At 43.3% G+C, this 12,671-nt stretch overlaps 1 protein-coding gene across 1 annotated transcript in view; it reads left to right on the forward strand.

The window, feature by feature from the left end:
- Nucleotides 1-1,975: 1,975 nt before the first annotated feature.
- LOC115105021 (pleckstrin homology-like domain family B member 2) overlaps nucleotides 1,976-12,671 on the forward strand; it is a 56,514-nt gene continuing 45,818 nt past the window's right edge. Inside the window, 1 exon segment of the mRNA XM_029626540.2 lies at nucleotides 1,976-2,404. Coding sequence (XP_029482400.2) covers nucleotides 2,372-2,404 — 33 coding nt within the window. The 5' untranslated portion in view covers nucleotides 1,976-2,371.

A 12,671-nucleotide genomic window follows, 5' to 3' on the forward strand; every position in this document is an offset into this window, starting at 1 on the left:
AACTTGACACAACTGTGGGAAGCATTGGAGTTAACTCAATATTAGGAAGGTGTTCCTAATGTTTGGTATACTCAGTGTAATATATTAGGAACAGAGTTGGGGTCTCAACTTACTGTTAAGAGTTAGAATAGTAGAATACACAAGGTCCAATTTCGACAATTGGTTGTGCATCAGGAATGTTTATCTTATGTCAGTCACTGACACTCACTCGATTAGCATATGTCAGCTAACATTTTATAGGTTGGTAAGTTAGTCTAGCCAGCTATCTAAACTTGTAGTAATCAAGGGGAGACCCATTCATTTCGTTAGTCGTTCTCACTCAGATATCATATTAACATGGCATAAGTCATGCCAGAATGTGTAGAATTGCAGGAAATAACCTGTAAAACTGGACCTTTTTCATGGCAAAAATGTTTGAATTGCATGAATTTAGCTTTTTTTTTGCAATATCTTCTCTGCGCCCCTTGGCAAAATGTGTTGAATTGCAGGAAATTAACTCTAAAAGGCTTCTTGACCTACATTGAGAATCACTTCACATTGAGAATATTTTGTAGGAGTAGGATACATGGTGACCTGTGACATTGCCAAAATAAAACCATTTGTCCATTACAAACAAGACGGGACCTTTCATTCAATGACCTTTAAATATATTGGGTGATTGGTTACAAATGTACATTCATGCCATTGTGTGGGACAGTTGGATTTTCCTGTTTATGCTGAGTCCTCTCTGTGTCAGATAGCCCCCTCTGATCCTGGGTAGCCTCTCCTGCCACACAGAGAGGAAGAGGTGAAGCAAGAGGTTTTACCCCGCCCAAAATCAGTCCACGAAAATAAGCCCACGAAGTGAGGAGTTTTTGTATGGAGATCAATGACAGTGTCAAATCTGGTTAAAAAAAAATGGAATTGCTAATTTGATACATTAGTTTATTTGATTGAATTAGACGTTTCCTAATGGTTATGTTGCTGCAAATGCACTGATATAATTGGATGCACATGGCATTTCAGCAACTTTGGAGAAGAAAAAAAACGTTATATCAGAGTTGTGCCTGTTGTCATAGAAATAGATAGAGGACTCATCATGGATAGCCTATAGCCCATTTTAGCATGGACATTGCCATCGAGGGCTTGCACCATTTTAAAGTAGTCAACTGGGTGTGGATTCCTATGAGTTCTGTCAATGCAGAATAAGAAAATGTACTACTTTAAAATGGAGATAGCCTCAATGGCTCTGTCCCATGCTGTCACATAGCTATAATGGCACAGATACAAAGATGAGTTCTCTATCCCTATGGCATGTTGGTCACACTCGTATCTGCCCACTCATATGCTAGAATTGTCCCAACTGATCTCTCCTCCTCCCGCCTGCCTTCCATCTCTGAGAACATGTATTTCCATTGTTAGAGCGGTCACTCAAATATCTTGTCAATATAATAGACAATCTTTGCGCCACACCACCGCGAGCCACCTGGGAAACTGGATGCGCGTGCGTAAATTGAGCGGGTCTTGTACAGACTATTGACAAAAAAACACCAGAGATTCGCGTGCTGTCGGCGTACTCCAGTGCATAGCAGGGCAAATTCCGTTTCGCACCTGCGGACGGCAGGTATGCGATGAAACGATTAGCCTTTACCAACCGCTCTCTTGAGGCTTCCGTTACATAGAAGATGGATTTTTTTTATGGGAATGAAAATCATTTAGCTGTATAGGCTAAGGGATTTCAACGTTCTAACCATAGCTCTAACTGAGTTAGGATACATTAGGAACTATATTGTCATTATATTTTATTTCCCCCTGAAATAGACTAGTCACCGTGCAATGAAATACATAACTGAAGTAATTAGGTTTGCTAAACGTTGTTGCAGTCAGGGCAGCTCTAAGGGAATTGATTTAAATTAATTAAAGCTACATGCGTAAAGGGGACTTTGTCTCAATCCGAAGAGGAGGTCACAATGTAGATATCTTTCTCAGAGGAGGAGATGAGGAGTTGGAAGAGGTCAAGCAGAGGTGTCTGTTAACACCTACCCATTATGACTGTACATTTGAGCACGCGCACACACACGCGCGCCCCCTGTCCAGTCCCTGTTCTTCCCAGGTCCCGTTCCAGCTGTTGTGCATTCCTGTGCGCTACACGGCCAGCCTCTCAGTGTGTATGTGTATGTATGTATATTTTGTTTGTGGGTGAGGACGGCGCATCAAGTCTCTCCTGAAGAACCGCGAGTGCCGTTGAACTTCTCCGTCCAGCGGTGGAATGCGCCGGTGATGCGTCCTGGACAAGGTTTCAGAGGAAAGTGACAGCAGCAGAACCGCTTGGATTTTTTATTAAAGAGAAAGTTTGGGGACTTTTGTGTTTGTGTTGGAATCTTCTCTCGTCATGACCGAGCTTCTCAGCACCGTTTCAACAACGGTAACCTTGATATTCTATTCGTTATACGTTTATTTCGGTGTATTATTTACACGTGACAAGGTCTATATGTTATTTATAGCCTACCTCGTTTTCATAACATGTTATTCTGTTATATTAGCCTAAATGTTTTTTTTTTACCGGTAGGCTAGTCCTATACTACCGGTTCCGTTGTTCTTTTAGAGGTTAATTTCCTGAGTGAGACATTTAGCAGCACAATGACAGATTATAGCTCAGTAATCCGTATTTAATTGCAGATTTTGTTATTTTTGAACACACAAAGAACACGGTTGTTGATTTTATATTGCTGTGCACCCTGCATGCCAATATTGGCTATGGCTTTGAATACAAGTCTTGCGCAGGCAAGCCTGTACCTGACGCATGAATGTTGTGTACAGTATACAGAATATGATCACGTGAATTATCCAAGATCTGTATACTGTATGGTACACCACGCCCTCTCGGTTCACAGGTATTCTGATAGTGTTGGTGACATGTGCAGAAGATAAAGCTCCCTCTCTCAACAGGTAACTGGGTCAGTCTATATGGGAAGGTGGAGTTTAATGTAACATGAACCTGGTACACAACATACAGCATTACCATATAACCCCAGTGTGTATCAGACCATACCCCCTGACCCTATAACCTTTGACCCAGCCTTATCTTTTCAAGCCAGAGTGAATGTAGAATTTGACCTGAGCTTCACGAGCTACACACCCTAGCCATGTTCTCATAGTAGCACGAAGGTGAGACGGGCAGACAGGCCAGCGGCACATTGTCCGTGTGATGAGACGATCAATCACAACAGTGGAAGGAAGAGAAACCTAATTTAGCGGTTTGTCTCTACACAGACTGTGGAGAAAGTGTTGCAATGTTTCCTGAAATAGTTCGTGTTTCCATATTTTTCTCAGATTGAAGGTAAAGACGGGGTTCTTCTAGTTTGAGACAAACATTTGTTTACTTGGTGGTGCAGAAGATAGTGTTAGGTGGGTCTAAGCAGAGTACCATTTAGGAACCACAGGCATAGCCAAGTGGGGAGATACTATTGTAGAGTGGTATCTCACTCTAGTCTGTTTCTACTTAGAACCAGAGGGGAGTTTCAGAGTCTGGTCAGATATGAGGGAATAGATCCTCGTGAGAAACAGATACAGACTACCTCTTACTACCCTATTTTTCATCCAAACAACCACCATCCCTTTTCATGCTTTATATATTTTCTTGCTTTCTCTCTGTTTGAGGGACTGTCGTTTTTTTTTCTCTCCCCTGATGACTCTCCCTTTTGTGCTCCTCCTCTCCCCTCTCCCTAATCTCCACCCTGCAATCTCACTCCATTCCTCCTCACATTTCCCTCTCCTTTCATCTCTCACTCTTTCCCTCCTCTAATGTCTGATCTATCCCAGAGTGATTTGGCATCTAAACCGTATAGGTCAGCTGACTATCTTTCTGATATCCATCCTTCTACAAGTCAAAGCACTAGCTGATCCACCGCATAGAGTATATACTGTAGGTAATCTTGGGTTTCCTAATGCATACCTTCATATTAAATATCAGATTAGCTTCAGTGACTTTCAGCTGTACCAATATTAGTCATCCTGTCATATGTTGATTTGGATTCATTATTCATTTTTTATTTGCTTAAGGGTGATGCCTGCATTATCACAATGAAAACAAGAGCTTCCTGGTCTACATGTATGTGTTTGAGGAGGGGTTCAGGCTAGGATTTATTAAGCAACTCTTCAGCTCTGCTCCTACACTTATTAAAACACACACACACACACACACACACACACACACACACACACACACACACACACACACAGGTTAGAAAGGCCATGCGGAGGATGAATCCAGAGACAGAGTGGGGTTTCTTTCTAAAGGTCACTCTCGCCCAAGTGTGTGTGTGTGTGACTCTCTAAAGTGTGTGTGTGTGTGTGACTCTCTAAAGTGTGTGTAGGTTTCTCTCTCCAGTGTTGGAGACAGCTTTCTCCTCTCCCGGGTACTTAACTGATCAATTTAAGCCATTGATTAGCCAGAGAGTGATTGGAGTAAGACAGGGAGGGAGGGAAGGGTGGCCACACTCGACCCTCATGTATAAGTGTTTCTGTGTGTGTGTGTGTGTGTGTCACCCAGAGGGGATTAGGCAGAAGCAGGGACACAATAAGAGCTTTGTCAGCGTAAGGAGACCTCACATGGAATGTAGGGAGGGACCGGCCAGAGAAAGAAAGACAGAAGAGAGAGTGGAAGAGAGAGATATTAAATTAGTGAGCTTGCGTACAGTTTCCTCTTTTTTTACACCCCCACCCCTAAGGCCCACACCACAGACCGTACGGGAGTGAATGTTATTTATAATAAGGGTTACATGGAGAAAATCGGACCTCTCTGAAAAGAAAATGGATGGCCCTCCCTTCAGCAAAATATATTTGACCTAAACCCTCACTGAACACATGACAAAAAACAAGTGACCCTCCCCTGTACCCCAAATGATCATTAAAACATGAGGTGTCTACCCTTTATCCCCACTTCTTGGACAGACCAGAGCCTTAGATATGCAGTTTTATAAACTATGCTTTGTCCTGAAAGCATTACATGTCAACGCAGGAATTTTGATCATGCACAGGGCTTTGGGCCAGAAGGTTGTGGGTTCACAGACCACCGTGGACAAGAGTAGGAATGGAAAGATCTCCTTTATAGTAAAAGCAAAAGCATTGCATGAATCTATCATTGTATTTGCAGGTCATAAAAAAAGTCATTTTATAACCATTTCATGAAATTCAACGTAATTTTACATATTATCAAAATATGTTTTAATACCACACAAATTACCAAAATTACAGGCTAAGAATAGACAGAGAGATAGGCCTATGTGTTCCTTTTATCATATTTCTTCAATGTCAAATCAGTGTGTCTTGTTTGCAACTAAACTGTCCCTGTTTGCAAATAATTAAATCTGAGACGTCATTGTACTTTCAAAACGTAGGCCTACCTTTCCACCCCACACAGAGTAGGCCTACCTTTCCACCCCACACAGAGTAGGCCTACCTTTCCACCCCACACAGAGTAGGCCTACCTTTCCACCCCACACAGAGTAGGCCTACCTTTCCACCCCACACAGAGTAGGCCTACCTTTCCACCCCACACAGAGTAGGCCTACTGACGCATAAAAACTGCTGGCTACTCTTCTTCCGTGGCTTAACCCAACGAGAGAAGGTCACTTCTATTGCACAGAAAGTGAATAGCTTAATCAATTGATAGTGACAGAATTTGATTACTTCCCAAGTAAGTCCATGTTTGGTCTCCTTGGTAATAGAAGGTTGTAGCTCAGCCTCTGAATGTCATAGAAACAGCTGTTTCTAGCATAAAGCATCGCAGACCCAAGCGCTGTTATAGATCACTATATAATCGGATCCGTTTTATTTTCCCAAAAAATCTTAAGCTAACATGGGGTAAGCCTGTGTTTTTTCTATAATAAAAAGTAGGCCCCTTATACCCCCTCAATTTGAGTCTTGGTTTTAACTTAGCAGCTCTTCACTGACATCGAGAAGGCTATTTAAAGAGTACATGGAAGGTCGAGGAAATTACCTAAAAATCTATGGATATAGCAGCCTATAGAATAATTTAGTCTGTCAAACAGGTAGGCCTACTTCTTATTTCTTAAATAGGAAGCAATAGGCTCCAACACAAAGCCCTCGTTAGTAAATTCAAATGAAAACGGTTTAAATGAATTATGCTGCTTACTCAAATTTGCCTATTTTCAGTACCATGTCCATTGCCGATTAATTGTGCCGCAGCTGCTGCTTGAAGTTTCAGCTCCACAATGTCATTTTCTCAAATCTGGCTTATTGTGAAGTGAATAATTCTGCTAAAGAAGCCTACATCATGGGAAAGAAACATTATTTTTTAATAAAATTAATTATAGTAGTAGCAAGCTGTCAAAGTTTACCTCTAGTCCTCCTTCACATCTTCGTGCTCTCCTTCTCAAACTGAGCAAAGCATATCCTATAGGTTAGTCCAAGCGCAAGATAGTGCATTTTTTTGGATTAGGCCTAATCAACAACTAAAATCGGAAGAAGCCTTTGACTCCTGAACTGCCACTGTAGGCCTACAAAGCACAGCCATTGGTTAGGCAGCACACAAACAAGTTTTTGATCAGCAAGAGCAGAGCAGATCTACTGCCATTTCGACCTAAGCAGTAGACCTCTGTTATGAAAACGCATTAATCTCTGGGTTAGAACTCCTTAAGGAGCGACATGGACCGGGATCCGATCCCCATCACCAGAGCCTATAGACGTATAGGAATGTGACACACATGCACGGACGGACGCACACACACACACACACACACACACACACACACACACACAAACAACCCAAGAATGTGGTTGCTGAGGGTAGTTCAGAATTCTGTATCCCGGGGCGACACACCTGAGTGCTCCGCTAAAGCTTAACGAGGCCAAACACCTGCCCTGACTTGCCTGCTCACCTGGGTGCGTGTTGTTTTGGGATGGGGGCTGTGTAGAAGTGGGAGGCGTGAAGATGGATAAGGGTGATCGTAAAGCAGCTCCTGTCATTATGAAGAGCACTTCTACTTCAACTGCTGTTGACCTCCATCTACATCTGCTCATCTCAAACACATACCCCATTTATCAGTTGTCGATTATCCGTTGTGTGTGTGTAAGAGTGTGTGTGAGTGATTGCTGGGAATAGACCTGCATGAAGGTAACACCCCTTTCTCTGAAGCGTGGAGTAGGATGTGTGTGTTAACATGATTGTGTTTGAGTGTTTGTGTGTGTTCTCTCGTGATGTGACGTCGGGAAGCAAATGTGATAAAGACAAGAGCTGATTTGAGACGTTGGCTGTGTGTGTGTGTGTGCGTGCGTGTGTGTGTGTGTGGGCATGTGTGTGAGAGAGAATGTGTCTGTAGATGGGCAATGGTGCTTTTGCACCGTAAAGGAAGTGAGCTCAGACAGGAAGAGAGTTCTGAATTAGAGGAAGTGCTCTGGAGCGGCTGGTGATTTGTGTTTCCTCTGCAGAGGAAAGGAGGAGAGGAGGAGAGAGATGATAATAAAGGAATGAAGAGGAGGAGAGGAGAAGGGAGGACCATGGAGAGGAGAAAGGAGTAGAGGAACATGGAGGAGGGGAGAGGAGATGAGAGGAGAGAATAGAAGAAAGAGGAGTAAAGAAGATGAGAGGAGAAACAAATGAGGGGACAGAGGACGGCTGAGAAGAGACAAATGAAAGGAGAGAAAGAGGATGGAGGGGAATGATAGGAGGATAAGGAGCAGGAGGACGATAGAGAGGGAGAGAAAGGAAGGAAGGAGGGGTGATTGAAGGGAAGGAGGTGCGGTTGATGGGGTTTTAACAAGGCTCTAATCATCTCAGCTGTGCTGATTCACTCGTCTCTGTGTGTGTGTGTGCATGTGGTAGGGGTAAACATACTTCCATCACTCGCCAAGGCCAACCCACCCAGAACCTCAACAAACATAGACACACCTCCCCATCATGTCATTCTGGTGCTCTTACTGTTTGTATACATATCTATATGAATATTTTCTCTGTGTGTAATCCCTCCCCTTGCTGCTATTGGCCTTCACTTTAATTCTTACACAGAGCTCTGAAATAAACCCCACTCCAATCAACAGTTGACAATTCACAATCTCTGTCCCATCTCATTCCATGGCCTTTAGGGTGGAATTGTCATTACCACTGCCAAAAACTAAGGTCGTGGTCTTCTGTGGTGAACTTGGTCCCTCAGGGCAGTTTGACCAGAGACAACCACTCATGGTCACAGTCATGGTTGTAGAGTGCCACTGTGGTGTGTGTGCGTGTCTGTGTGTGTATGTGTGTCCCCCAATGTGGGCATGGGCATGCCAAACACTCCCATACACTCGTGGGAAAACGGCATGGAACATTCCAACCCATTCCTCCCACTGGAGTGTGTGTGTGAGTGTGTGTGTCCTTCCAGCCTGTGCCCTGCTGAAGTGATTTTTCCCTTCTGGAACACTTTCACACAGGCATTCTCTCACATGTGGCAGCTGTGCTTGGAGAGAGGTTTCTGTGAGTGTGTGTGTGTGTGTGTGTGTGTGTGTGTGTGTGTGTGTGTGTGGGGGGGGGGGTATTTTTTTGTAATATATATATTTATAAAAAACAATTGTTTAGGGGGTAGTTCAGCTTTAATAGTGCAGGTAGATTGTAGATTCCATCAATGTAATTTTCTGCATCATTTCCAACCCCCCATATACGTATGTATATATATATGTATATATAAACTCAGCAAAAAAAGAAACATCCCTTCTTCAGGTCCCTGTCTTTCAAAGATAATTTGTAAAAATCCAAATAACTTCACAGATCTTCATTGTTAAGGGTTTAAAACACTGTTTCCTATGCTTGTTCAATTAAGCATAAACAATTAATGAACATGCACCTGTGGAACGGTCGTTAAGACACTAACAGCTTACAGACGGTAGGCAATTAAAAAGTCACAGTTATGAAAACTACTGACTCTGAAAAACACCAAAAGAAAGATGCCCAGGGTCCCTGCTCATCTGCGTGAATGTGCCTTAGGCATGCTGCAAGGAGGCATGAGGACTGCAGATGTGGCCAGGGCAATAAATTGCAATGTCTGTACTGTGAGACACCAAAGACAGCGTTACAGGGAGACAGGACGGACAGCTGAACGTCCTCGCAGTGGCAGACCACGTGTAACAACACCTGCACAGGATCGGTACATCCGAACATCACACCTGCGGGACAGGTACAGGATAGCAACAACAATAGCCCGATTTACACCTGGAATGCACAATCCCTCCATTAGTGCGCAGACTGTCCGCAATAGGCTGAGAGAGGCTGGACTGGGGGCTTGTAGGCCTGTTGTCAGGCAGGTCCTCAACAACATCACCTATGGGCACAAACCCACCGTCGCTGGACCAGACAGGACTGGCAAAAAGTGCTTTTCACTGACGAGTTGCGGTTTTGTCTCACCAGGGGTGATGGTCAGATTCGCGTTTATCATTGAAGGAATGAGCGTTACACCGAGGCCTGTACTCTGGAGCGGTATCGATTTGGAGGTAGAGGGTCTGTCATGGTCTGGGGCGGTGTGTCACTGCATCATCGGACTGAGCTTGTTGTCATTGCAGGTAGTCTCAATGCTGTGCGTTACAGGGAAGACACCCCCCTTCCTCATGCAGTGCCCTTCCTGCAGGCTCATTCTGACATGACCCTCCAGCATGACAATGCCACCACCCATACTGCTCATTCTGTGTGTGATTTCCTGCAAGACAGGAATGTCAGTGTTCTGCCATGGCCAGCGAAGAGCTCGGATCTCAATCCCATTGAGCACATCTGGAACCTGTTGGATCGGAGGGTGAGGGCTAGGGCCATTCCCCACAGAAATGTCCGGAACTTGCAGGTGCCTTGAGGGATGAGTGGGGTAACATCTCACAGCAAGAACTGGCAAATCTGGTGCAGTCCATGAGGAGGAGATGCACTTCAGTACTTAATGCAGCTGGTGGCCACACCAGACACTGACTGTTACTTTTGATTTTGACCCCCACCCCTTTTTTCAGGGACACGTTATTCCATTTCTGTTAGTCACATGTCTGTGGACCTTGTACAGTTTATGTCTCAGTTGTTGAATCTTGTTATGTTCATACAAATATTTGCACATGTTAAGTTTGCTGAAAATAAACGCAGTTGACAGTGAGAGGACGTTTCTTTTTTAAAGTCAAAAGTTTGGACAAATCTACTCATTCAAGGGTTTTTCTTTATTTTTACTATTTTCTACATTGCAGAATAATAGTGAAGACATCAAAACTATGAAATTACAGACATGGAACCATGTAGTAACCAAATAAGTGTTCAACAATTTTCGATTTTCGATTCCTCAAAGTAGCCACCCTTTGCCTTGATGACAGCTTTGCACACATTTATCAGGTTTCAGGTATGACCCAGATGCAGACAGTGTCGAAGAAACAAAAGCTTATTTCTAGTACGGGGCAGGCGAACGACAGTTCAAAGGCAGGCAGAGGTCAGTAATCCAGAGAGGGTGCAAAAGGTCCAGAACGGCAGGCAGTCTCAAGGTCAGGGCAGGCAGAACGGTTAAAACTGGGAAGGACTAGAAAACAGGAGCAAGAACAGACAGGAGCAGGGAAAGAAACTCTTGTAGGTTTCACGAAACAAAACGAACTGGCAACAGACAAACAGAGAACACAGGTGTAAATACACAGGGGATAATGGGTGAAATGGGTGACACCTGGAGGGGGGTAGAGACAAGCACAAAGACAGGTGAAACAGATCAGGGTGTGACACTCTTGGCATTCTCTCAACCAGCTTGTTGGAATGCCAACAATCTTGAAGGAGTTTCCACATATGCTGAGCACTTGTTGGCTGCTTTTCCTTCACTCTGCGGTCCAACTCATCCCAAACCATTTCAATTGGGTTGAGGTTGGGTGACTGTGGAGGCCAGGTCATCTGATGCAGCACTCCATCACTCTCCTTCTTTGTCAAAAAGCCTTTACACAGCCTGGAGGTGTATTGTGTCATTTTACTGTTGAAAAACAAATGATAGTCCCACTAAGCGCAAACCACATGGGATGGCGTATCGGTGCAGAATGCTGTAGTAACCATGCTGGTTAAAACTTCATTGGGATACGGGGCAGTTTTTTCACATCCGGATGAAAAGCATGCCCAAAGTAAACTGCCTGTTTCTCAGGCCCAGAAGCTAGGATATGCATATAATTGGTAGATTTTTTTTCTTCTAAAGTTTCTAAAACTGTTAAAATGATGTCTGTGAGTATAACAGAACTGATATGGCAGGCGAAACCCAGAGGACAAACCATACCCCCCCCCAAAAGAAAAATTATTATATATATTATCATTATAAGCCCAAGTCCTCCCAAATTACAGTTCCTAGGGCTTCCACTAGATTTCAACAGTCTTTAGAAAGAGTTTCAGGCTGGTTTTTGGAAAAATGACCCAGAAATTGTAGTTTTTCTAGGTGGCTCCCATTTTGGCTGTAGTGTTTCCAGGCGCGTGGAGGAAAGCGCTTTCTTTCTTAAATATCTCCGGTAATGAACATACTATTCTCCGTCTTAAATTTGATAATTTATTTGCATGTTAGGATACCTAAGGTTTGATTATAAACATTGTTTGACTTGTTTGGAAAAATGTATTAGTAACGTTTGGGATTCATTTTGTATGCAAGGCATTTTTAATATGGCTATTTCGGACTTTCTGGTTGAAATATGTTTTTCATGTGTTGGTATGTGGGGCGCTGTCCTCAGATAATCGCATGATTTGCTTTCGCCGTGAAGCCTTTTTGAAATCTGACATGGCGGCTAGATTAACAACAAGTTAAGCTTTATTTTGATGTGTTGCACTTGTGATTTTATGAAAGTTAAATATTTATATTATCAATTTCACTGGATGTTGTCGCGGAGTCCCGCTAGCGGCACGCCTATCCCAATGAACGCTTTAAGTGTGCCTTGAATTCTAAATAAATCACTGACAGTGTCAACAGCAAAGCACCCTCACACCATTACTCCTCCACGCTTCACGGTGGGAACCACACATGCTGAGATCACCTACTCTGCGTCTCACAAAAACACAGCGGTTGGAACCAAAAATCTTAAATTTGGACTCATCAGACAAAAGGACAGATTTCCACAGGTCTAATGTCCATTGCTCATGTTTCTTGGTCCAAGCAAGTCTCTTCTTATTATTGGTGTCCTTTAGTAGTGGTTTCTTTGCAGTAATTTGACCATGAAGGCCTGATTCACGCAGTCTCCTCTGAACAGTTGAAATGTGTCTGTTACATGCGAAGCATTTATTTGGCTGCAATTTCTGAGACTGGTAACTCTAATGAATTTATCCTCTGCGGCAGAGGTAACTCTGGGTCTTCCTTTCCTATGGCTATCCTCATGAGAGCCAGTTTCATCATAGAGCTTGATGGTTTTTGCGACTGCACTTGAAGAAACTTTCTAAGTTCTTGAAATGTTCCGGATTGACTGACCTTCAGATCAAATCAAATCAAAGTTTATTTGTCACTTGCGCCAAATACAACAGGTGAAATACACCTTAGAGTGAAATGCTTACTTACAGGCTCTAACCAATAGTGCAAAAAAAAGTATTAGGTGAACAATAGGTAAGTAAAGAGATAAAAACAACAGTAAAAAGACAGTGAAAACAGTAGTGAGGGTATATACAGTAGCGAGGCTATATACAGTAGCGAGGGTATAAGAGTAGCGAGGCTATAAAAGTAGTGAGGCTACATACA

The sequence above is a fragment of the Oncorhynchus nerka genome, linkage group LG22 (genome assembly GCF_034236695.1).
Source record: "Oncorhynchus nerka isolate Pitt River linkage group LG22, Oner_Uvic_2.0, whole genome shotgun sequence".
NCBI classification, from domain to species: domain Eukaryota; kingdom Metazoa; phylum Chordata; class Actinopteri; order Salmoniformes; family Salmonidae; genus Oncorhynchus; species Oncorhynchus nerka.